At 48.4% G+C, this 23,442-nt stretch overlaps 11 protein-coding genes across 11 annotated transcripts; 5 read left to right on the forward strand and 6 right to left on the reverse strand.

Moving 5' to 3' along the window:
* Positions 1-114: 114 nt before the first annotated feature.
* FOMMEDRAFT_153212 (uncharacterized protein) lies at positions 115-1,587 on the reverse strand (the record flags this gene model as incomplete). Its single annotated transcript, XM_007263952.1, has 1 exon — positions 115-1,587. The coding sequence occupies one exon, from the start codon at positions 1,585-1,587 to the stop codon at positions 115-117; it is 1,473 nt and encodes a 490-aa protein (XP_007264014.1).
* A 458-nt stretch (positions 1,588-2,045) lies between these two features.
* FOMMEDRAFT_139193 (uncharacterized protein) lies at positions 2,046-4,259 on the reverse strand. The gene is made up of 3 exons (XM_007263953.1): positions 3,132-4,259; positions 2,518-3,065; positions 2,046-2,459 (listed from the first exon to the last, which is right to left on the reverse strand). Exons 1-3 carry the CDS (start codon positions 4,092-4,094, stop codon positions 2,336-2,338), a joined length of 1,635 nt encoding a protein of 544 aa, XP_007264015.1. The 5' UTR covers positions 4,095-4,259; the 3' UTR covers positions 2,046-2,335.
* Positions 4,260-4,488: 229 nt separating this feature from the next.
* FOMMEDRAFT_104178 (alpha/beta-hydrolase) lies at positions 4,489-5,936 on the forward strand. The gene is made up of 4 exons (XM_007263954.1): positions 4,489-4,904; positions 4,960-5,250; positions 5,323-5,781; positions 5,841-5,936. The coding sequence occupies exons 1-4, from the start codon at positions 4,683-4,685 to the stop codon at positions 5,898-5,900; spliced, it is 1,032 nt and encodes a 343-aa protein (XP_007264016.1). The 5' UTR covers positions 4,489-4,682; the 3' UTR covers positions 5,901-5,936.
* An 82-nt stretch (positions 5,937-6,018) lies between these two features.
* On the reverse strand, positions 6,019-7,831 carry FOMMEDRAFT_139194 (guanine deaminase; the record flags this gene model as incomplete). The annotated part of the gene is made up of 7 exons (XM_007263955.1): positions 6,019-6,498; positions 6,557-7,030; positions 7,082-7,101; positions 7,155-7,230; positions 7,285-7,411; positions 7,467-7,495; positions 7,550-7,831. 7 exons carry the CDS (start codon positions 7,829-7,831, stop codon positions 6,019-6,021), a joined length of 1,488 nt encoding a protein of 495 aa, XP_007264017.1.
* A 183-nt stretch (positions 7,832-8,014) lies between these two features.
* On the forward strand, positions 8,015-10,018 carry FOMMEDRAFT_145241 (uncharacterized protein; the record flags this gene model as incomplete). The annotated part of the gene is made up of 6 exons (XM_007263956.1): positions 8,015-8,236; positions 8,326-8,430; positions 8,480-8,607; positions 8,661-8,816; positions 8,871-9,521; positions 9,577-10,018. The coding sequence occupies 6 exons, from the start codon at positions 8,015-8,017 to the stop codon at positions 9,929-9,931; spliced, it is 1,617 nt and encodes a 538-aa protein (XP_007264018.1). The 3' UTR covers positions 9,932-10,018.
* Positions 10,019-10,179: 161 nt separating this feature from the next.
* FOMMEDRAFT_153217 (acetyl-CoA synthetase-like protein) lies at positions 10,180-11,543 on the forward strand (the record flags this gene model as incomplete). Its single annotated transcript, XM_007263957.1, has 4 exons — positions 10,180-10,872; positions 10,930-11,035; positions 11,108-11,266; positions 11,326-11,543. The coding sequence occupies 4 exons, from the start codon at positions 10,180-10,182 to the stop codon at positions 11,541-11,543; spliced, it is 1,176 nt and encodes a 391-aa protein (XP_007264019.1).
* A 545-nt stretch (positions 11,544-12,088) lies between these two features.
* Positions 12,089-12,451, reverse strand: FOMMEDRAFT_78796 (acetyl-CoA synthetase-like protein; the record flags this gene model as incomplete). Its single annotated transcript, XM_007263958.1, has 1 exon — positions 12,089-12,451. A coding segment is annotated over one exon (363 nt), but the record flags the coding sequence as incomplete, so codon positions are not given.
* A 431-nt stretch (positions 12,452-12,882) lies between these two features.
* FOMMEDRAFT_104185 (ARM repeat-containing protein) lies at positions 12,883-16,042 on the reverse strand (the record flags this gene model as incomplete). The annotated part of the gene is made up of 12 exons (XM_007263959.1): positions 15,883-16,042; positions 15,691-15,818; positions 15,397-15,632; positions 15,079-15,348; positions 14,931-15,024; positions 14,798-14,876; positions 14,604-14,737; positions 14,397-14,551; positions 14,032-14,346; positions 13,786-13,952; positions 13,509-13,680; positions 12,883-13,428 (listed from the first exon to the last, which is right to left on the reverse strand). The coding sequence occupies exons 1-12, from the start codon at positions 15,993-15,995 to the stop codon at positions 12,883-12,885; spliced, it is 2,409 nt and encodes an 802-aa protein (XP_007264021.1). The 5' UTR covers positions 15,996-16,042.
* Positions 16,043-16,151: 109 nt separating this feature from the next.
* FOMMEDRAFT_104188 (CoaE-domain-containing protein) lies at positions 16,152-17,089 on the forward strand. Its single transcript, XM_007263960.1, has 3 exons — positions 16,152-16,203; positions 16,257-16,650; positions 16,703-17,089. The coding sequence occupies exons 1-3, from the start codon at positions 16,197-16,199 to the stop codon at positions 17,010-17,012; spliced, it is 711 nt and encodes a 236-aa protein (XP_007264022.1). The 5' UTR covers positions 16,152-16,196; the 3' UTR covers positions 17,013-17,089.
* Positions 17,090-17,299: 210 nt separating this feature from the next.
* On the forward strand, positions 17,300-18,296 carry FOMMEDRAFT_79470 (uncharacterized protein; the record flags this gene model as incomplete). The annotated part of the gene is made up of 4 exons (XM_007263961.1): positions 17,300-17,376; positions 17,460-17,524; positions 17,590-17,848; positions 17,897-18,296. The coding sequence occupies 4 exons, from the start codon at positions 17,300-17,302 to the stop codon at positions 18,294-18,296; spliced, it is 801 nt and encodes a 266-aa protein (XP_007264023.1).
* Positions 18,297-20,704: 2,408 nt separating this feature from the next.
* Positions 20,705-21,725, reverse strand: FOMMEDRAFT_18110 (uncharacterized protein; the record flags this gene model as incomplete). The annotated part of the gene is made up of 2 exons (XM_007263962.1): positions 20,705-20,954; positions 20,997-21,725. Coding segments are annotated over 2 exons (732 nt in total), but the record flags the coding sequence as incomplete, so codon positions are not given.
* Between the last annotated feature and the right edge of the window lie 1,717 nt (positions 21,726-23,442).

The raw sequence follows: 23,442 nt of genomic DNA on the forward strand, positions 1-23,442 counted from the left end.
CTGTAATAATACATATCATATGCATTCAAAATTAAATGAAGTCTGCCATGTACCATATATTGCACAAATACTATGAATATATTAAATCATATATATTCCGATAAACCTACATAACTAGCCAAACAGATGCTCATCTAAATCACTGTCGTGGTAAGTTGCTGCTGGGCCAGCAAACTGATGAGGCAGCAAACCGACATGGAAAGGCTCCCATATTCCCCAGAACTGGTTGCTCGCACCAACCGAAGTCTCGACGTTAACACCACGGGACTTGCATAGGGCAATGAAATTCTCCCAAAATTCGGCAGTTGATACTTGTGTCCTTGTAGGAACATATTTGGTAAAGTCGCCAGTATCGAAATGACTTCGGGGACGGTGAAACCCAATGGTTCGCAGAGATGGAATGTCATCCCGCTTCAGCAGTGCTTCGAGGAATCCAGAAACGTACTGCTGTCCTTCCATTTCGCAGCTGGGATCCAATCTATAGCTAAAAGTTGGGAACCTAACCAAGTTGATTCTTTCTAACGTTTGATGTTTAATCCGAATTCTCTCCAGGTCCTTGACAAGGGGCCTCTGCCCGAAATCCAGCGTTAAAGACGTTATCTCTGGCGTCTCCGCGATGCGGAAGAGCGAGAGGGGCAAGAGCTTATCATCCAGATAGAGGCATCGTAGATGTTTCAAGTTTGGGTAGGGAATGATCGTGCAGGTTGGAGGGCATCCAGTCAGAGGGTTCAAAGCGTTGCCGTGTAGTACAAGACCATGTAGGCTTGGTGCATTCAAAATACTGAGCTTATAGGGAAGAATAAGGTCTGACTTTCTGACAACCAGTATACGGAGATTGGGTAAAGTGATAGGATACCGTAACAGCTGTCTCGTAATCAGGACTTGGAGTGACGGCGTACCGCAGAGCAGTGTATAAAGGCGAAAAACACCAAGGACGCCGGAACACTCAATTCTTCGAAGACGCCCTTTTTCGGACAGAGAATGCAGCACATTGACGACGTTTCGCGTAGCATGGTTAGGCAATCTACCCGTACTAAAGAAATCCGAGAATACGAGAATATTTGGAGCAAGCCGTAGAATAGTAACCAAAGCATCTATACTGTCTTGTTCCCAGTGATCATCTTGTATGATTACTTCCACGCGTTTTGTCCACCGTCCATAGTATTTCTCTTCGCCTTGTGCCTGGTGAAAGCGAGACAAGACGTCTGCGACCACTCGAGCTTGACGAGCGCTCCTAATGATCACATACTCGAATAGGAACGGTAAGATGAGTCTTCGCCATGACCGTGAGACCAGGCTGATTGCAAGCTTCATGCTCATAGCTTCGTTGTAGAGTCCATGCAAAATGATACCTTCGTTATCTTCCGCATATGCTTCAATCGCACGTACGTTTGAAATATCAAGGATACCCGGAATGTAGACAAGAAAGTCAAAGATTCTGAGCCATATTTCTGGTGGCAGCTCCACGTCTGAACTGCGTGCGTTCGGCACATCGTCAAGGGAGGTCTGCGAGCGTGACGGTTTAACATGGGTGGCATCTGATATGTCAGTTAGCCGTTGCGAGGGTGAAGGAGAGGCGGTCGACATTGGTACGTTCCAAGCTTGTCAGCAACATGCAGTGCTCGATGTACCCTGGACTGCTGAATAAATAGCGTGAACTTCTGAATGCTGGTGGCGATTAGAATGAAGCAGAGGGTGGCAGGTGGCGAACGGCTAGGCCAGTATTCGCCCAGCAAACCTAGAGTCTAGAGAGACTATCCATCACTTTTACTCCATCACACTTTTGTTCGTAATCTAATCTGGTAAGGTGTTAATGCACAGCCCCCTCTGAAAAGTGTTCGTCACCTCCATATATAGTAATATATTCTCATTCCTGTATTTGGCAACTTGTGTCTTCTTTCAAAGAGAAAATCCACTTTTTCTGAGTCTTTAATGCGACTTGCATATAACTTAATTCACTACAAAAATTCAAATCATTAAAGAGCCTCGATCTCAATAGTAGCCATAATTACTTGAATACATTTGCAGAAAAGCCGTGTAAAGGACCTTATATTTGCTACAATATTCTTAAAAGGTGCCTTAGATTAAGTATAGATTCGATCACTGTCTTGTACACATTTCGGTAATGTCATGATGCGCAAGAAGTGGATTGACAAAGAACATGCAAAAGAAAAACTCAAATCATGCAGGTAACGGAAAGAGAGATACAGGTCATCAAATATCGTAAGTCATGAGAATGAGAGCAAGTCTGTCCATCTGGAACAACACAGCATTACAGATAAAATATATGCATCAGATTAAATCATAATAAATGGAGAAACTCGAGAACAAAAAATCATGTCCGCGTCCGTGGAGATGCCTTGCTCAGATGCAGGTCCTTAATGTCAAAGAAACCACTGAACCCAAATGAAACAGCCAGAAATGCAGCTAGAGCAGTCGCGACATTGTATCCGTCGCACCTAGGTAAGTTCATCAGTTAATACGTCCTTCATGGGGGAACAACTGCGTCAAGCTTACCAGCCCTCAAATTGCCCAACAGGACAGCGCTTCCCGAGAAGAATGACAATAAGTTCGGCTCCCCAGATGAATGTAAGGGCGATATCAAAGAAAAGCAGGCGCTTCAGATTCTTCCGCGCCTCGATCCATTGTTGTTCCATCGCAAGCCCCTCGAATAATCCACGTCGCCTCCCTCCTGGTCCCTCTGAAGCCTCGCCAGTCTCATCGTTATCCTCTTTCTCTTCGTCACGACGCCCGAAGTTCCCGAACATAGTCGGATCGACAATAAGGTTCACAGAAACACTACCAGCGTCATTGTCTTCCCCTTTCTTCTTGCCTTTCTTCTTTTTCTTTTTCTTACCTGGCGCTCCGGGCAGCTGCTGGACAGGTAGAACCATCATTCCTCCTGGTCCTTCCTGTTGCGCCTTCCGAGCACGTTTTCCCGAGCAGCAACACGGACGGAACACGAACATATACAGCAGGAGAATGACGCTGACGACGCAAAGGAAGTAGAGCAGATATGCAGGGACTGTGCCCCTTGGCGGTGGGCTTCCGACGGGTTTCAATATCTAAGAAAACCGAACTCAGCGTTTCAGAACGTCATCTCCGATTATGCATTAAGATCTATAACTTACAAGGGCAGAATATAACGAGGCAATGGAAGCACCCAGCGCGAAGGTCCCTTGAGCCCATCTCACAATAATACGTTTCTTCGGACCAGGGGTTATAATGTTCCCCTTCTCATTGACACTGCCAATCACTTTCGTCCCACGGTACCATTCCCCTTGTTTTGCACCAGTTCGACCAAATTCACGTTCAAGCATCCGCATCCGTTCCTCCTTCATTTCAGGAGTGACGCGCGCGCCCGTACCTCCGTCGTCCTGAGGGGACCAAGGGAGAAGGTTGCGATGGGAGCCGCTGGACGATGCGTAGGGCTGTGCCGGATAATAACCATCGAGGCTGTCGCGTACAGAAGGTAGAAGTGCGGGATCAAAAGTAGGGATAGGAGCGTAAGGATCAGCCATCGCGTTTGTGGACTTCTGGTTCCTGTACCAATTCCGTGACCAATCTGGAAATGCAGACGTGTCTATCTCTTCGTCATGCTCATTGGAAACTTGAGGTTCTACAAGCCAAGGATAATTGTGGGAACGACCAGAATTACTCGCAGGAGGGGACCGTGAGAACTGAGTAGGGGGAAGGGAAAACGGTCGATGTAAAGGCGGAGGGGTGTGTAATCGAGGAGAATGCGTATGTGACGTCGAGGTTACGCCCGAAACAAGGGATGGCGGGTTAGTACTAGCAGCGGGAAGTGATCCTCGATTTGCAAGAGAGAGCGTCCTCGGTGGAGTTGCTGGGTATTCTGGATAATAAGTCGCATCGTTGGCGGCATAAATATTATGCCTAGTGTCGGGGTATCTTGAGAGCATTCCGCTATAGTCTGCAAGGTCAAGAACCTCAAGAGATGCATTAGCGTCTGAAGGTTGACGCCGCAAGCGCTGCGCTGTACTCCTGCTGTATGATTCAAGCTCCTGAGGAGACCACGGTCTACGGAAATGTGAAGGTGGAGGGGGAGAGTCCAATCGTTGGCGGTGGTGCATTTCTGCGTCGTCTGGTATATGTATGTGTCAGGTCGTAAGTCATGAAATCATCAGGGTGCAAAGAGTGAAAGAATGAAGATGGTATACAGGCGTGACGATGTGATTGCAGCAGAAGCACAACAGAGTTAATTCCGAAGTTCTGTATGGCCCTGCGTCGTGGTCGACACTATAGGGGTCGAGGAGCTCCTTGAGTTGAGAGAGTCTAACTCTAATGCAGTAATAAATGTCGGACTGATCGACATGCCTCTTTTGGATGCCTCTCAGAAGCAGTCGCGTAGCAGCACGTGCGTCGTGATCAATTCCTCCCTGCTTACTGCGGTCAACTTGGACTTCAAGTTTTCAAATGTCTCTACAATGCTAACAATCGCAATGCGCTGGAGACTTGCAATCGGGCTGATCTCTGCTCTACTTGCGTTCTGGACGTATTTCGTAGTATCGAAGAGGTCTCCGCCAGTTAGCACGGAACGGCCTAACCTCCTCACGTTTCACGTCCAGAAGGATCATTCAACCCGTCTACTGGAAAGTGATGATGTTCAATTCATTGTGCAGGATAAGCAAGACCCGAATGAATACCCGACGGTAACTCTCATGACACGTCCGACGTCGGTCTATAGGCCACGGTCGAATGATGCATTCCCGGATGCTCGATTCAATCCTGAGGACGTGCACGTCGAATGGGAGGAAGTAGAAATCGAAGGTCCTGATATCGAGAACAGGCATACACTCCAACAACTCGCAATGATGTCCGGAAATGCCTACGCGCTCCCTGGAAGGAAGAACTGGTATGATCTCGATGGCGCATGGAACGAAGTGAGTTGCTGTGCAAACGGTGAAACGCTTTGTTTGTTTACCTATTTTCTTGCAGTCGTTCCCATTCGGTTGGGAAGACACCGCAGACGGCTTCCGCGGACACATATTCGCATCATCTGATAATTCAACGATTATCTTGTCTATAAAGGGTACAACTATCCAAGGACCAACCTCCAAGAAGGATAAATTCAACGACAATTTATTATTTTCGTGCTGTTGCGCTCGTGTGGATATTTCTTGGATATTTAGCACTGTCTGTGATTGCTTCTCCAAGCATTGGAGATGTGATAACACGTGTTTGTCAGAAGCGCTGATGAAAGACAGTTTGTTTTATTCTGTTGGGGTTGTAAGTTTGATCTACTTCGATACTTCACATTTTAATTTTTAATTTTTAATTACTGATAAATTATTTTAATAGAATCTGTATAGGAACTTAACTAGCCTCTACCCATCCGCCAACATTTGGCTCACCGGTCATTCGCTAGGAGGTGCCTTAGCAGCTCTCCTCGGCACAACGTTCGGAGTTCCTTCAGTAGCATTCGAATCCCCAGGCGAACTACTCGCCGCTCAACGACTCCACCTATCTCTACCTCCACAAACACCCGTCACGCACGTCTACCACAACGCAGACCCAATTCCACAAGGTGCTTGTACCGGTATCGGGAGCGTCTGTGCACAATCTGGATATGCACTCGAGACGACATGTCATCTTGGAAAGAAAATTGTGTATGATACGATGGGAGCGTATGGCTGGCGTGCGTCAGATGTGACGAAACATACGATTCGTGAAATTGTTACTGTTGTACTCGCTGATGAGCGGGAATGGGAGCCTGGAAGACATGTGCCGCTAGCGGTGGATGAAGACCCGGACTGTCTTGTAAGTAGCATGAATTGTCCTACGCTTCAGTTGTGTTGCTGATCGTGATACTTGAACAGGATTCGGAATGTTACAAATGGGAATTTGGCGACTTCAAGCACAAAGATATTTCATCTTGACGATACTCACGCATCAAGGATAATTATTTGCAATTTGTACTCTTACAGCACTATCCGTAATCAAATGTATTATATATTGTATCCAATGCATCCTCTGTATATGATCTATCCGATTCCTCTAAGATCGAGATGACTTTCCACCAATGCATCTACCTTGCACGAACACCTTGAGTATATTTCTATCATCACCACAGAACAGGAAACGCTCAAGCAACGCATCTAAAGCCTGTTTCGCTTCGCTTCCTCCACGAGGTCGAGAAGTGCTACAAATTTCCAAAAACTCATCAGACAAGCTCCACATCGACGGGTTCCCCGTTTCAGGACGTGCGCTGACGATAAGTGCGTCGAAGCTCTTGCCAGGTGCGAAAGAGCCGATCTTGTCTTCCATACAACAAAGAGAAGCACCACCGAGTGTTGCTAGATAGAGAAGCGTTGCGATTGGGAGTTGCTTGTTCGCGAAACCAGGACGTTCGGGTGCGCCTACATCCACATCTATTTCGGATTGGACTGCGACCATTTTGGAACAAATGGAGGCGTGTTGGATGGCAGTAAGGATCGAGGGAGAATACCCTCCTGATACGTCAGTTCCGAGGCCGACCTGCGAAAATGATTTTGATGTCTTTTCTTCGTAGACTAATATAATGGAAAGTAGTTACCTTGATTCCTCTATCGAGCATCTCGCCTACCTTTGCCATACCGCTCCTGATATTGAAGTTACTCGTAGGGCAATGACTTATACCTGCGCCTTTCTTCTTTATGAGTTGTAGCTCCTCATCCTCCAAACGTACACCGTGCGCTAAAATCGTCCTCTTGCCAAGAAGGTCGTAGGTATCATACACCGAGGTATAGGTAGGACAGTCTGGGAACAACGCCTGCGTCAGAATGATTTCTCCTTTATTTTCGGATATATGCGTCTGAATGGCAAGTGTGCTATCTAATTTGGCCAGGTCGCCAAGCCCGCGAAGTAGCTCGTTCGTACAGCTTATGGCAAAGCGAGGAGTAATCACTGGCTGAACTAAGTCGGATTTGAGTGAACGGATGTATGCTATTAGTTCCTTTGTTTCTTCGACGGAGGCACCTGCAGAATAATCTCGGACATCGTCTGGACATTCTCTATCCATACAACATTTCTGGATGAAGCTTTTAGTATCCAGCGAAATGCTTTTGCATAAAGTACGTACACCGACGAGAGCACGCTGTCCTGATGAACATTTATCAGAACAATGCTCGATATATGGGAACCAGATAATTTACCGAAATCCAGAACAATATCTGCTAGGGTTTTCGTGGCCTCCAGATGGACACTACCGTAATAACAGCACGTAGTAGTCTATAAAATTCCGTGAGTAACCTAAAGGAAGGATAGTCACTCTCGTGCACTCACGCCGCAGTCGATGAACCGGCGAACGACCTCCGTGTATATTCTCTTCGCAAATAGGATATCTTGGTAGCGAGCTTCCATTGGGAATGTCATCTTGTCTAGCCACTCCAGCAGCTCATACTGCTGGCCTCTGTAATCCATTTATTTGTAGTCGAGCGGAATGCCATTGTAAGCATGCCTCGTACCTTCCGGTGTTGGGCACTTGAGGAGCGTGCTGGTAATATTTCGTGAGTCTGAGCTTCTCGGGAGTTGCAAAGTGAGAGCTCACTGTATGGGTATCTACAAATCCTGGTAGGATGAATTCACCATCTTCTAGTCTTGTAATGGTGACGTGGGCAGCATTTCCAGCTGGTACATAAGTTTCGGATAGCCTGTGGTTGATCACATCCTGCATGTCATTAGGGGCTACGTCGTGTTCAATCCACGCTATGTTTCCACTAGGATCAAGAGCTATGACAGCGCGAGGAAGGATAGCATACTCTCTCAAGTTCTGTGGATTGATAACTGCACCGTAGAAAACGGAGGTGACCGATAGACGTGGGTTGGACATGGTGGAAATGTTAGAAAGCCAAGGTAGGGCGGCATGAAACGTGATGAATGGTAGTCAGCCATGAGGAGGGTAACCTATGGAGATAAGATTAGATTCACGGACGGACCTTTATCACATTCATGATTCAACTTTCCCACACACAATAATAGACAGTACTCTTCAGCCTTCCACGTCTGCGCTTGCATGAAGACCACGTCGGCCATCCTTATAGCTCTTACGTGGCGTATCCTCATTGCAGTTTCGACACGTACTTTCTTCCAGCCAGACGAGTTTTTCCAGAGCCTCGAGGTCGCCCATCGGGCTGTCTTCGGTTATGGACACCTCACCTGGGAGTGGACGGCGTCACCACCAATACGCAGCGTGTTCTTCCCGGCTCTTTACATGCCAGTATATTGGCTCCTGAAGGTGACTGGATTGGAAGACGGAGAGGCTTTGGCAAGTCTTCTGCGTCTGTATCGCATGGCTTCGTCTAACTAACCGCCAACACGAAAAAGATCATTGGTCCAAAGATCTTCCAAGGCGCGCTTGCTGCCGTAACAGATATCAGCACGAGAGAACTAGCTAGACAAATGATAGGAGAACGCTATGCTGGTACTGCTGTAAGTTTCTCGTCTAGAATGCTCTTCATGAAAAGCTGATGTCCTAAAGTTTACCCTCTCCCTCACCGCGTTTTTCCACATCTTAGCGCTGAGTCGGACACTATCAAACTCGGTGGAAACCTCACTCACTACCGCTGCGCTATGCTTTTGGCCCTGGCATTCATTATATTCTCGTAGGTAAGTAGATTGTGCGGGTCAATTCATCTTGTTCTAAAAATGGCTCCCCATAGACAACTCCAGTTTGCTTTTGCACTCGCGGCTGCAAGCTGCTTAGTGCGCCCTACGAGTCTCATCATTTGGATTTTCCTGTTCCTTGAGCTCTATCGGCGTACACGTTGGGACAAAGTCTTCATGAGACAGCTCTTTGCCCTGAGTCTATTCACCGGGTAGGTACATTCTCCCGTCCACATGACGTACTACTCATCTGGTCGGTCCTGTAGGTTGCTTGCCACGGCGTTTATCGTTTACATCGATAGCCTATACTTTGGACGGTGGACATTTACTCCGCTGAACTTCGTGTTCACAAACTTATCTTCCGTTTCGCTATTTTACGGCCGGGCACCGTGGCATTACTACCTTACTCAAGGATTCCCAATTCTTTTGAATGTTTGCTTACCATTCGTCATCCATGGATCGTGGACGACTGAAAGGAGAGGCACCAAATATCAGAAGACGGCGTTATCGTTAATCTTCTGGACGACCTTCGTTTATTCTCTCATGGGACACAAAGAATGGCGGTTCTTACATCCTCTCTTGCCTCTCATGCTTGTGTTCTCCGCGAAGTCACTGGGAGGCGACATGGACAAGGAAATGAGAAAACATTCCAGGAGACCTACGTCGAAACGTGTCCCGTTCAGTGTCAAGACGACGATAATCTGTGCATTAGGCATAATTCCTGGCCTGTATGTCATGCGTCTACACGGCAGCGCACAGATTACCGTCATGTCTTACCTGAGATCACTCGACCCTGCTATTTTGCGTTCTGTTGGTTTCCTTATGCCTTGCCATTCCACGCCATGGCAGTCTTATCTTCACAGGCCGGAGCTTTCAGACGGTTACTTGTGGGCACTAAGCTGCGAACCTCCACTGAAGTAAGTGCAGTTTACTCAGTGGACACAATCATGACTAATATTCTTTCGAATATAGAGGGCTGGATATAGCGACTTACGCCGACCAGACCGATATTTTCTACGCGTCACCAATCAAATATCTGAAGCAGAATTTTCCTGCTGCCGTCGACCCCGCCTTCCCTCCCTCTCCCTCTCCATCAACAAAACCTGGTTCCCAACCCCCAGCATTTAGCAGATGGGACCATCGCTGGCCGTCACATCTTGTGTTCTTCGGCGCCTTGCTTGAAGACATCCGAGAGGGGAGGAAAGTGGAACGATATCTCCGAGAACTCGGATATACCGAAGTGTGGTCTACAAAGAATGGATTCGAAGAAGACTGGAGACGAAGAGGGGGAGTCAGGGTCTGGCAATGGCAAAAGGCGCCAACGTAGCGAAAGTATATGCATGTTGATTGTTTTACTATTCCGACTCTTCTAGTTCGTCTGGTTGTAGAAGGGTGACCATTTCTGGAAAATCAATATATAATAATGATCCCGTGATTGCCGCCCATAGTCGAGCCTTGTCCTTGGCTTATAGCTTAAAATCCCGGATGGTCGCCTATCATAATGGCCCTGGTAGACCTCTTTAATACACTTTCCAGCATCTTTGCTAGTGTCACTCATCTTGAACTGCTTCCATCATGAAAATCTACACCTCGAAACTTGCTCCAGTCCCAGTGGTAGAGCGCTCAGTATTTTCGTTTGTTCTGGGCGACGTAAAGGAACAGGACCAAACTTCAGTCGCTTTCGTTGATGCTGCTTCAGGACGGGAGTTGACTCGTGCAGACCTGCGTCGTCTGTCCCTCGAACTGGCATGGGGATTGCGCAATGAACTACCGAAACATGGTGGTCCTACTCTGCGAAGGGGCGATACCGTCCTTATATTCAGTCCAAACTCACTTGCGTACCCAGTTGTGTTACTGGGAGGATTCGCTGCTGGGCTTACTGTGTCGCTTGCTAATAGCGCGTACCAGCCTGCAGAGATCGCACATCAATTTACGGATAGCAGGCATGTTTTTGATTCCTTTCAAATGAACTTCTCAAACTCATGTGTCTGCTGTAGCGCCAAAGTCATCTTCGTACATCCTGCACTATTACCGGTCGTCCTAAAGATGTTTGAGCAACTGAAGATCAGTCTCGACGAAGCTAAGAAAAAGATAGTCGTAATGGGCTGGAACGAGAAAGACAAGGGACCATCCGGTTTCCTGCAGCTTGAAGAACTTTTCGGAAAAGGAAGGCTAAATGCGGAAGAAAAATTCGATGGCAAGGATGCAGACTCGACTACACTTCTGTGTTATTCGTCTGGTACGACGGGCAGGCCAAAGGGCGTAGAGGTATTTGCCAATATTCGACTCAGCTTAGGTATTTGACTGAAGGAGGGTTGCATTTAGACCACGCACAAGAACCTTGGGACCATGATGTTAATGCAACAACGTGCTATAGATCTCGTTAGCGACGACAAACTGATTGGTTTACTCCCTTTCTACCACATATATGGTGAAGAAGCCCTGTCTCTGTCGTCTGTCTCTCACTTCCCACACTGACATGACCATCCCGACACGTACACAGGTCTGACAAACGTCCTACTATACCCAATTTACGTGGGTTTCCCGGTAGTAATAATGTCGGGCTTCGAACCCGTCAGTTTCTGCAAGTATATTGAACAGTATGGAATTACGCTTGCGTATATCGTACCACCGATCTTCGTGGTACTTGCTCGTCATCCAGGTAAGAGACACCAGAATATGGTCTATTGTCCTAACTTGCATAACTAATGAGACATCTAGCTGTCACGCAGTACTCTCTGAAGACGCTCCGTATACTCGTATCTGGAGCTGCCCCGCTTCGCGAGTCTCTCGTGAAGGCTGTCAGTGCCCGCCTTGAATCGCTCGGTTCCAACCCCATAACTTTTGCCTTCGCCCTCGGCGTATACTCCACCTTCTCACTCTTCGCTCTCTCCCTAAGTTCTCGCCTCAGGATCTTTCCTGCCGCACTACGAAATTAAATAGAAAAATTGAAAAACACAGCGTCGTCGTCAGAACACCAACCACACGAAGACACGAAGACGACTTGAATGTAAAATCAAACATACCTTTTTGGTACAGCATCAATAACTTTCACACCTCCACGAAGGTATTTATGTTTCGCTACGCGTCCTTCGATCCATTTCTGTACGTTCTTTTCGAAGGATTGGTTTGCTGAAGGGGAGAGGAGGGGCTTGGCTGGTACGACGTATGCTCTGAAAACAAAAACAAAAACAAAAACAAACATAATTAATTAAACTTTTATAGGCTAAAGAAGGGGGAAGGGGGAGGGAGGAGAATGAGCATGAGGAGGGAAGAGAGGACTGACCGAGGATACTCGGTTGCTTCTTCGGGCGCTTCGACGCCGATTACGGCTGCGTCTGCTATGTCTGGGTGTTGTAGGAGGATGGCTTCTAGCTCGGCTGGCGGAACTATTCCACAATGATCGAGTCCATGGTTAGTTTTAACGGAAAAGCAGAAAAAGTTGCTATGCTTAAAATACCTTGGAAACCCTGGATTATAGACCCTAATAAGTACAGACCAAAGATAGACGTATAGTTCGACTCACCTTATACTTGATCAACTCCTTCCTCCGATCTACAACGCTATAGAATCCATCTTTCTCCGCAATGACAATATCTCCAGTCTTGAGGAATCCATCCTCGGTCATACATTCCCTCGTCGCCTCGGGATTATTATGATATCCCTTCATAACTGTAGGTCCGCGAACCCAGAACTCTCCAGGTTCACCCTCCGGAACGTCGTTCCCGTTCTCATCGACTAGCCGTGCTTCGAGGTTCGGTAGAAGGACCCCGACGGAACCGGGTTTCGACGCGCCGTATTCTAAGGGAACGACGTGTGTTGTTGGGGATGTTTCTGTGAGTCCGTAGCCCTACATTAATAACAATAGTTCAAATTCAGTCCGAAAGGAATGCAACTGGAGAAGGCACGATAGACACACCTGAATGCTTTGAAACTTTGATTAATTCGTGCTCATCTCACCTCACCTCACCTCATCTCACATACATCTATAATGATATTGGGTTCTAGTTTTTTGATTTTCACCTCAGCTCACCTCATCTACACTACTCTATCGTAACTTATTTTTCTTATGTCGATATATTTAGGATTTTATCTTGGATATTACAGTAGTGTTTATAAATGAGTTTTCCGTACGCCGCGTGGACGACCGAGAAACCTGAGAGTGGAGAGTGGAGAAAAATAACACTGTTTCTCTAGACTATTACAATTTTCTACTATGACAACATGTGAAACCGAAACTAAACAACTAAAGAACGACATTAACAAGTAGTGATTTTATCACCCTTCAATAGCCCTCAACGCACTCTGCACCATCTCCCTCAACACATGTACGTTATCCACACTCGTCCCAACCGAACTTGCACTCCCACCACCACCCAAACGTCTTCTCCCACCTATCCCTATCCCTGTCCCTGTCCCTACCCCTACCTCTCCACCAGCTCCTCCACCTCCTCCACCTCCAACACCAGCACCAGCACCAGCTGTACCCTCCAAAGAGAAAGGCGGCAAACTCAAGGAAGACAATACCATCGTCCCACAAAAAGTCCCACTATCCAATATCCCACTACTAGAACTACTAAGACTCCCGATCTCCCCACCTCTCGTATCTCTCAAAATCCCCCTCAACGTCTCATCTATCCCAAACTCTTTCAACTTGTACGAATGTGTTCTTGCGAGGACTTCGACGCAGGAGATAGCTGCGTACCGCGTGTCAGCTGCATGGTGTGTTAAGTTGGACCGGAGGGAGGTGAGGATGCGTGGGGAGGAGGTTATGCTGTGTCGGTGCGTGTGGGAGTTGGAGATATTGCCTATTACTTTTGTTGCCTGCCCATCATGACAAGGCATGAACAAGTTGTCCGATTTATTCAGTGATAAGTGAGGTGTTAAATTGATGGGAGACGTACCTGACATACAACCTCGTCACTCGCAGACTCCGACGCGTCAGCTAATATCCTCATAAGTTCTTCACCAGGAATGTTCTGGAACACCAGAGATATATCATCCAGGCTCGACGCGATGTTCCCAACGATGTTCAGCGCTTGTTCTTGTACGTCTTCTTTCGGGTCGACAAGGAGTCTAAAAGCCAAAAACCAAATGAAACGAAAATAAGAAATAGGCGTAATGGTAAGTAATGAACTCGGAGAAAGAAAGAAAACGTTAAGGAGGAGATGGATGACTTACGTTTTGAGATACACCCACCCCACCTGCTTCATAATAGACACCTTATCCTCAGTGCTCGCCTTATTAACGAGGTTCTTGACTGCCCATAGAGCGCTGATTTTCAGTTGGTCCTCTGGAGCTCTAACCAGACAGGAGATTCGTTCTATTATGCCTCGATTCATTACAGCCTAGAAAAGTTATATATCATCGCCATCAGCAAGGAGGGACAAAAAATGACAATCACTTGCAGCTAAAGAACGGACTTACCTGACGCAAAGGCGAAAACTCATTCAAAAGATTACACAACCCCGCAAGCGCGATATTCGTCACCCGTCTATCCTCATCCCGATTCTCAACAATCTCACAAAGCGTAACTCCAACCCCAGAATCCAAGATACTCGTACGCAAAACGCGAATGGCACGACTGAGTGCACGTATGCACTGACATGCGCCGTACCGGACTCCTGCGCTGGGATGCCCGAGACAGACGGTGATGAGAGGGAGGAGGTTTAGAGCGCCTGCGATTTCGTTGCGGATGTCGTTGTCTAGCATTGCTAGGGACGCGATTGATGTCAAGGCTGCCTATCTCCATGGTTAATTTATGCATACGTGAAGCGAAAGAAGTAACTTACCTCTCGTAAGTTTGAGATATCACTCGCTTCGCCGTCTTCCCACTCTTGAGGTTTCGTCGTTGGTGTCAGTGAACTTACAAGGTCTGCAAGCTTGACAAGCGCTCCAGACTTCCAGGCATCGATGCATCTGCCCGTGTCATCCGCAACGAGCCAACCTTCACGGGATGTCAGCGTGAGGTTCTCTAAGAAATGTTTAGGGATATTCACTGAGAATGTGGCATGCTTTGGCGCGATTCGGAGCAGGCTCGCTGGTATTGGAGATTATTGCGCTAAGTACGTGTATTATGGTGCTAGACAGTCGGCGCTCGTGGTTTGAGTTGGAGCGCAGAATGTTTGTTACACTATTTCGGTGTCCTAGTCAGTAAACCACGTCGTAGTTTCGAAGATGAATTGCTACATACCATAAGCACGCTGCTAGTCGTACCTCGGACCTTCTGTCCCTTGTAAGGTCAGATGCAACTGTTAAGACCGACTGCGAGGCTGGAATGTCGCGTCAATGGTACGTTGAGCATATAATACAAATAAGTATCGTACACTTCTGTTCGGTAATGGTCTTTGACAGGACAAGTGCAATATTCGGACTATCCTTCACCAACGCAGCGATGGCATAAAGCGCAACTTCTTGGAGCTTCAAAAACTATAAGCTATTATTCCACTGGCACAGACTAGGGTGGCAACTCACAGCAAAGTCCCGACTCTTCAGCATCGCAGCCAACCGCCTCATCACCCATCCACCCTGTCTACTAGGAGAGTTCGCATCGACCAACGCAGAAACTTCCCAACCTCGCTTTCCCTTACTTTCTTTGACTCGCTCAGCTTGTGGAAGCCAGCTCGTCACTGCGATTCGGTGTTTGGGGATCCTTACGGCGAATGCTAGTAGCTGGGCGATGTAGAGCTTGAGCATAGGCGTTGAACTTTCGAGTAGAGGTAGGTAAACGTCAAGCGCCTGTGTCTAAGTAGTCGATTAGCTACGCAAAAGGGGCAGTGTATGCGAACCCACCTGAAATACGTAGTCTAGGGTAGACCGCGTTTCGCTCCGGAACTCAAGGCACTCTTCACCCAACTCCCATAAAGATGGACCTGCACAACCCGAAATAGCAACCAACAATGCTCGGAGTGCTCTTACGATGGAGACCTTGAGGAAAGGAGGATCGTGGTCTGTAAGTGCTGCGAGGGCGTTAAGGACGGCACTGGGCGCGTCTGCTTCGAGGAGACCGAAGAGGACTTCTCGTGGTCCTATGTGACTTACAATATTAGTTGTCTACAATGCAGAGGGGTTTTGGATATGCCTCACCATGTGCGAGTGAAGCCACAACATTCGCCGCCTCTGCACGCACTTGTGCAGTTGATGTATCAATGGTGCTCGACGAACCGGATTCTTCGTCGTCTACGATCGAGCTGTAGTTGACATAGCTGACAATACTGATAGAAAAGTAATGAGAAAACTTTGCACTATGAATACCGTAAGTAATGCTTGGATGCATACGACGTCAACAAAGGACCTTCAGGTTCTCGTGTACGCTTGAGTGCGAGCTTGGCTGACGGGTTACCTATGAGTGTGTTCTTCGTGTGTTTTAGATAGCCGAGCACATCGACCATTCTGTTGGCCTACAAGACGGCCAACGGCGAGCGTTGGCGTCGTCGTGGTGTGACTGTGAGGATGGGATGGAACAAGGAAAGGAGAAAGCGCTGAAGCAGTGCTGAGGCTCATCACGCGTCTCGCGTTTCGCTCTGGCACGGACGCAACTCTCGCTAGGACCGCGTCCTGCTCAACTCAGCCAGGCCAGCCAGCCTTCTGCCATGCTCGGTGCGTAGCTTTCAATGTTTATTCTCAAGCTCAGTCTCTTACTGTGTTCTTAGTGGTCGGGCTTACTGGCGGCATCGCTACGGGCAAGTCTACAGTCTCGTCCTTACTCAAATCTCAGTATGTACCCGTTATCGACGCGGACGTGATCGCACGCGAGGTCGTGCAGCCTGGCAGACGAGCTCACCGGGAGATAGTGGAATACTTCGGAGAGGATATACTGCTTCCGAATGGTGGCCTTGATCGCCCTAAGCTGGGGGCGGCCATCTTCGGAGACGAAGGGAAAAGGAAGAAACTAAATTCCATCGTGCACCCCGCCGTGCGCAGGGAGATGGCATGGCAGGTCGCCAAAGCCTGGGTGCGCGGTCACAGGTACTGCGTCATCGATGTACCCCTTCTGATTGAGACGGGCTTGAACAACTGGGTAGGACTGGTCGTCGTCGTGAGCTGGTGCGTCATGTGTGCATCCTGCTAGTATGATTCGTCGTTGATGCCCTGGTAGCCCTGAGGCTACCCAATTGCAACGACTTGTTGGACGGGACAACCTCTCCGAAGAAGCAGCGACTGCGCGGTTCAAATCGCAGATGCCAATCGCTGCGAAGGCAAGATACGCGGACATCGTCATTGACAATTCCGGCACATTCACTGACCTCAAGGGTCGGGTTAACAAGCTCGTTCAACAATTGGAATCAAAGACGCGATGGACATGGCTGTTGGAGTGGATTATACCGCCAATCGGAATTGTATCTGGAGTGTTGACGTTGATAGTACGACGGTTCAGTAGAATGAGCGAGCATCGGAAGCAGAAATGACATTGAATAAAAACTTTGCATTCTTGGATTGTCTCCCTCGTGTTTCTTTTCTTCGGGATCGGAAGAAGTGAATATAGCGAGACTAGCGTACGTGCCCATGACGTGTGTCCACACAAGCAACAAAAGATAAAAGTATTAGTGCAAGTATAAGTAAGTACAGACGAGGCGTGACTATCTCAGCACAGCCCTCGTGCGCCTATCCTCGTCTGCCTGCGATCGACATCCACATCCACATCCACATCTCTCCTCCTACAACAATGGCAGACAGCCAGGTCGCCTTAGCACGCATGACCCGTGGCACATCGGGTTCGCTCAGTAAAACAACCAGGCAGTCGGTGCCCCCGTTTCTGCAGAAACTCTATGAGTGAGTACCATTCACAACCGAACGTTTCATACAGACGCTGGTGCATGAACTTACGTTGGGCTCACCCTTTCTCCCCTCCACAGGCTGGTTAGCGATTCTGCAACAGACAACCTAATACGGTGGTCAGAAAATGGCGACTCCTTCTTTGGTCAGTCCCGTATCCCCTTCTATGTTTTGAACAAGCCTATATTTACCATTGTATTGCGAACACAGTCCTTGACCACGAACGCGTGGCTCACGATGTCCTACCTCGATGGTTCAAACACAGCAACTTCGCTTCCTTCGTCCGACAGCTCAACATGTACGGCTTCCACAAGATCCCCCACCTTCAGCAAGGCGTCCTCAAATCCGAAACAGAGACAGAAATATGGAACTTTGAACATCCCAACTTCCGTAGAGGGCAACCAGATCTACTCTGTCTCATCACACGCAAAAAACAGGCTCAGGACCGCTCGGCAGATGACACTGCAATGTCAGACAAGGATGGCGCGACACCGGGGCTCGTCTCTGGCGGGTTCAGTCCCGGGACCATGGTCGACATAAACTCGATTATAAATGGTATTACTGCGATTAAGCGCCACCAAGCCACAATATCTGCCGATCTCAATGACCTAAAAGCTTCAAACCAACATCTCTGGCAGGAAGCTCTGGATGCTCGTGAACGCCATCAGAAACAGCAAGATACCATCAATCGCATTCTTAAGTTCCTCGCGGGTGTCTTTGGAAATGCCGCCGCCCACAAGGGAAGCCCGGTTGGTGGACCACCACATGCCGGCATCCCTCGGAAGCGGCAACGTCTCATGATTGAGGGCGCCGCGGATCCCGTTAAGAACAAACCACAGGAGCCCTTAGACGGAGTTGAGCCGATGAACGATGATATCGAAACTGACGCAAGCACACCCACAAGTGAGTCTTCCTAGATTCAACTTGGCTACTTTTAGATTTAATCTCAAGCTAATCGTACGTTAGATCGTTTCGTTGAAGTTACTCCCTCCCCAGTCCCATCCAAATCTGCATCCGTAGTCCCAGAGACACCAGACGTACATGCAACAATCCAGCAATTCCCACCTCAACTGCAATCTCCCTTGACAACCGACGTGATCATGGGCGGGAACTTCACGAACCAACAACAACAGCCCTTCCTTCCCTTCTCGAACACCGCGCTTCCTCCAAACGTTGACCAACACCAACACCACTCTGCCGTGCAACCTTCTTATCCTCGTCCAAATCCGAATAACATCGATTCGGACCCGCGGACTGCACTAACGTCAAGCTCACCTGGACCAAGGGAGGAATTGCTCCAGTCTATCGTTAATTCTCCTGGATCACTGCAGCGACTGTTGAATTTGCTGAATTTCCAGCAACAGCAGCAGAGTGTACCTATGCCTTCGCCTCTTGACCTCAACGACCCCAGGATGGACAAACCGAATCCGTACATTAGCGAGGAGACATATGACCCGTACTCTCAACAGCAGACAGTGTACCAACATCAACACCAACAACCAACAACGACGCATCCACCACCAGCACCACCCTCCTCAGACCCATCCTTTGGCGCACCTCCAAGCCCTTACGACCTCGTCGACCCACCAGACTCACAAACATTGTCTCTCCTTCACACAGACGACATGCCATCAGGCATGACCTTCGACCCATACATCGAGAACGCACAACGTCTCAAGAAGACGAGCGATGCGAGCGCGGTGATTACTGATCATGTTAATATGATGGATTCGAATATTGAGTCGTTGATTAAGCATTTGGGGCTGGACCCGGGTCAGTTGGATGGGTTTCGGGAGGGGGAGGATGATTTTGTTGGTGGAGAGGGGGATGGGGATGGTGAGGGGTTGTTTGTGCATGATCATCCTGCGGTTGATCCTTCTACTACTGGTGTACCGACTGGCATTACTTCTAACGCTTCTAGTGGGACAACGACGACGTCCACCACTACTAACACTAACACCATCCCCTATCAACCAACGATCCCAGACTTCGACTTCAACCTCTTCCTCAACGAACTCGCGAAACAAAACACCACCTCGGACAATACTCCCAATACCGGTGCTGACAGCGGGGGTGGAGGTGGGCCAACGACAATGGGTCCACCATATAGTGACTACGTTAACGTTAACGTCAACGCTAAATCTGACGCGCGGCACTCAACTCACTCAACAACCTCCCCACAGCTAAGCGCCTTCGTAGACGAGGTCGCCTCCCAATCAGGTCAATCGGACGTATCGATATCCTCTCCGCCGATGACTCGTGCAGGGTTACCCCCCTCGCCGACGTTGACTACTGCTAGTACGGCGAGTAACGCTACCGGTACAGGTGTAGGTGTTGTAGGGGGTATGTTCGGCTCACCCGATAGGAGGGCGAGGAAGAGGAAGTCTGAGGTGGACGACTTTGATGCGACTGCGACTGCGACTGCTACGACTCTGGCTGCTGCGCCTGCGAGTACTGCTACGGCTACTGTAAGGAACCAGACGAAGACGAAACGTAAACGATGAACGTACGTACGAAATAAGACGAATTGGGATTCTGTTTTTCGAGTGGATGAATGAATGAATGAATGAATGCGAAAAAAAGGAGCAGTCTTCAATCTGAATCAATCAATCAATCCAACCATGTACTTCTACGCTGTCATTCCAATCCAATCCAGTTTGTCCCATCCCAGTAGGTTTGTGGATTATTGGGCAATGAGGTGGTGGTGATGGTTGTTGTTACTGGTAGTGGTATCATCAGTCTCATACTATATGAGCAACCATTCCATTTCCCCCTCAGTGTTCGTATTAAGCAAAACCAAAAGTTCCTTTTCATCTCCTCTTCGTCCTCCCTCCTAACCAACCACTTAGAAGTTAGGGACTTCCTTTCTTTCCTTCCGATCTTCCAATTACCCCTACTGTGCTTGCCTTGCCTTGCCTCGCCTCGTTTGTTGTATTCATTTAGTTTTACGCTTCACCCCCCACTCATCTCATTTCTCATTTATGTATATCTTTTTTGCTGTTTTTTTTTTGGTACCCAAACTCACTCAAGAAAATAAAAGTATTAACTCATTCAAGGGTCTTAATATCTTTACCAAAGAAAGAAGTATCAGATCAGAAAGCAGTCAAAAAAATAAATAACTAAATAGCCATTTCATCCGAGGAAAGAAAACAAAAAGGCCAGCAAAAAAGAAAAAGAAAACGAAATAGAAAAAGAAAAAAGTGGAAGGAATGGATGAACATAAAGAATAAGATGTGTAAGTAAAGTGCTCGGGGGAGAGGAGAAGAGATAGAACTCCAGGGATACACCATAGGAAAAAAAACGGATTGTGGAAAAATAAAAACTGATCGAACTTCCAGTCGACGACAAACAAGGAATGAAAGGAGTAACTACGGAGTGGAGTAAGTAGCTAGGAAGAAAGCATAGGCGGCAAAAAAGAGAAAAAGAAAAAAAGAACGACTGTATGTGTATGTATGTCAAGAAATTCAACTCATAGATAGGTTATTAATATAAAGAGCGTTTGCACATCGGGATGAGAAAAACGAGTGACTTGGCTTGACTTGACTTGGCCTGTAACTGGACTATCAAAACAATTACTGCGTTACTGGGACCTTGGGCGGGAGCGGCGGAGCTGGGACAGACGAAGCGCCCGTTCTCCTATTAAAAGACTCAAAGTTCACGCCAAGGTCGAGTGGCGAGAACGGACGGAAGGATAACCCAAAGTCAACGCGTGATTCGTCCGGAAGAGGTGTACTCGATGCAGGCATAGCCGTATGCTCGGCCTGAGAACGCAAGTCCTCTTCCTTGGTTTGCTGAATGTATTCTGCGGGAGGACGAGGCGCCAAGGGAGGCGGTGGCGGTGGTGGGTTGAACTCCTCGACGGGCTCGGGGGGCGCGTATGATAGTGATGTAGCGCGTGAAAGTGCAGCCATTGAAGGTGGTGGTGGGTTTGAAGGGCCTGCAGCACTCCCGCTAGATGCACCGGCAGCCGCTGCGTCTTCCGCTTCCATTTGTGCCTTTAGTCTAGCTTTCTCTTCAGCTGCAGTCAACATTCTCGGTCCAGAATAATCTGCTGGTGGTAAGGGCTGCGACCTTGATCCAGGTGGAGGACTGGCGTATCCAGGTGGACTGGATCTGCTTCCCGATGCACGCGCAGGTGGTGTAGGTGGACTAGCCGCAGCAGCAGCTGCATCTTCAGCTTCATATTTACGCCGTAAACGTTCCTTCTCTGACATTGCAGACTCAATCATCGAGGATTGCATACCAGGAGGTGGAGTAGAAATCGGTGGTGGTAGGTCATTGTCGCCGTTGCTTGCTCCAGACGGTCCATGTCCATAGCCGTTGACTGCCCGAGAGGACCCGCCCTGCCTGGACGAAGGTCCGGACGGATAGAGGTCTTCATATGCAATAGGTCCATCAGAGCCCTCGTTCTGTTGATGTCTTTCGACTGCACGCTTCGCTTCATGATAACGCAACGCTGCCTTTTCCTCTTCAGCAGTAGGATAAGACCTCTGTGATGCACTCGGATAGGCCGGTTTCGGAGGAGACGATGGTGGACTTGCAGACTGAGAAACAGAAGCTTGCAAGGATGGGTTTCTGTTGATCGAAGCCATCGCGTGTTGATACAACTGAGCCCCCGCAGACTTCGTTTCCGTCGGTTGCACCGGTCTGGAAGGCTGGACAACCGCTTCGTGGCTAATTGAGCTCGAATTATGGCTCGAACCAGGACGGTCGTTAAAGTAAGACTTGTTAGCAGGAGGCGAACCGCCGTTCATAGCGGAACCACCTGCATATGCTCCTTCACCAAGTCCTTGGCCTTGCGTTCTTCGTACCGCGTCCTTTGCTGACGTATAGAGGCGCAATTTCTCCTCTTCTGCAGTCGGCCATGGCGTATTGTTCTTAAGAGACGCAGATAACTGTCTCCGAGCGGGTGCGGGAGCAGGGTCTGGGACAGGCATCGACGGTGCAGGCGGAGATCCCTGATGAGATGAGTCGGGTCTTTCGGTCGTTGGACCTGGCTAAAAAGAGGTTCAGCTGGTGCGTCTTAGTCTTAACTTTGTTAACAACAAACCATTGCTATTAGATTGTTGCCCATACTAGCCTGCGTCCTAAGCGCCTGCTGTCTCGCTTGGTTGAAGAGCCTTTGCTTTTCTTCCTCAGCGGTCGGCCATGCTGTACTGCGTTGACCAGTAGTACTACGAGGTGGCGATTGTTCGTTAGCCGTGGTAGAAGATCCTCCATGACCATTTGGCCTTCTATCCTCTACGGACGACGTGTTCTGCTTCGGCGACCCAGGTTCGTTCGGAGGGGTATCTGCCTCTGCATCCGTTTCCGCGTTTGCGATAGTAAGTCGCCGTGATGGGTTCGTGTTAACAGGATTACGACGTGCTCCAGCATAATCGAGACCAATTGCAGGAGACGCACCACGTGGTACAGCGGCATTTGATGGTCCAGAGTTGGAATAACCAAACTCATCAAAGTTGCTCCTCGGACCAGTAACAGGGTCGCCGAAAGCACTGGATGTCTGCGACATCGTCTGAGAGGCACTAATTTGATGATGTTGCGGGGGAAATAGTCCCGAGCGCGCCGGAGCGGTATTGAAATTTGGTTGTTGAGTTGGTTGTCCTTGCGACGCAGGATGAGACACCGAAATCGTATTTGGTGCAGTTTGATGAGCGGCATTCATCGGTGCGACCAACGACAAGTTAGGGGCTGGACCGATTCGTCTGGTGAAACGATGAATATCAGATGAAAAAGCTAAGCAAATGAGGAAACACTTTACCTGACGGCCTCTATTGACATATTTCTGCATGAAATGTTGATAAGTAATGAATCAAGTGACCCAACCAAGACTAAACTTACCTCGGCCAATTCGATACTGTCACAGGCAATTCCATCAATAAGGGCTTTCCTGTACCCATTACTGCTTTGATAACAGTGCTGTACGCAATGTCCATATGACGGGCAGCGCTGACAGTCGTCGTTGTATGCGTCTGCGGAATAAAACACCCCAGTTCTGCTCTATGCTGCTGACCTTGATAAACAGACATGTTAACAGGAACCTTCTGTTCGCCAATCGGCGTT

This window comes from Fomitiporia mediterranea, assembly GCF_000271605.1.
Source record: "Fomitiporia mediterranea MF3/22 unplaced genomic scaffold FOMMEscaffold_3, whole genome shotgun sequence".
Taxonomy (NCBI): domain Eukaryota; kingdom Fungi; phylum Basidiomycota; class Agaricomycetes; order Hymenochaetales; family Hymenochaetaceae; genus Fomitiporia; species Fomitiporia mediterranea.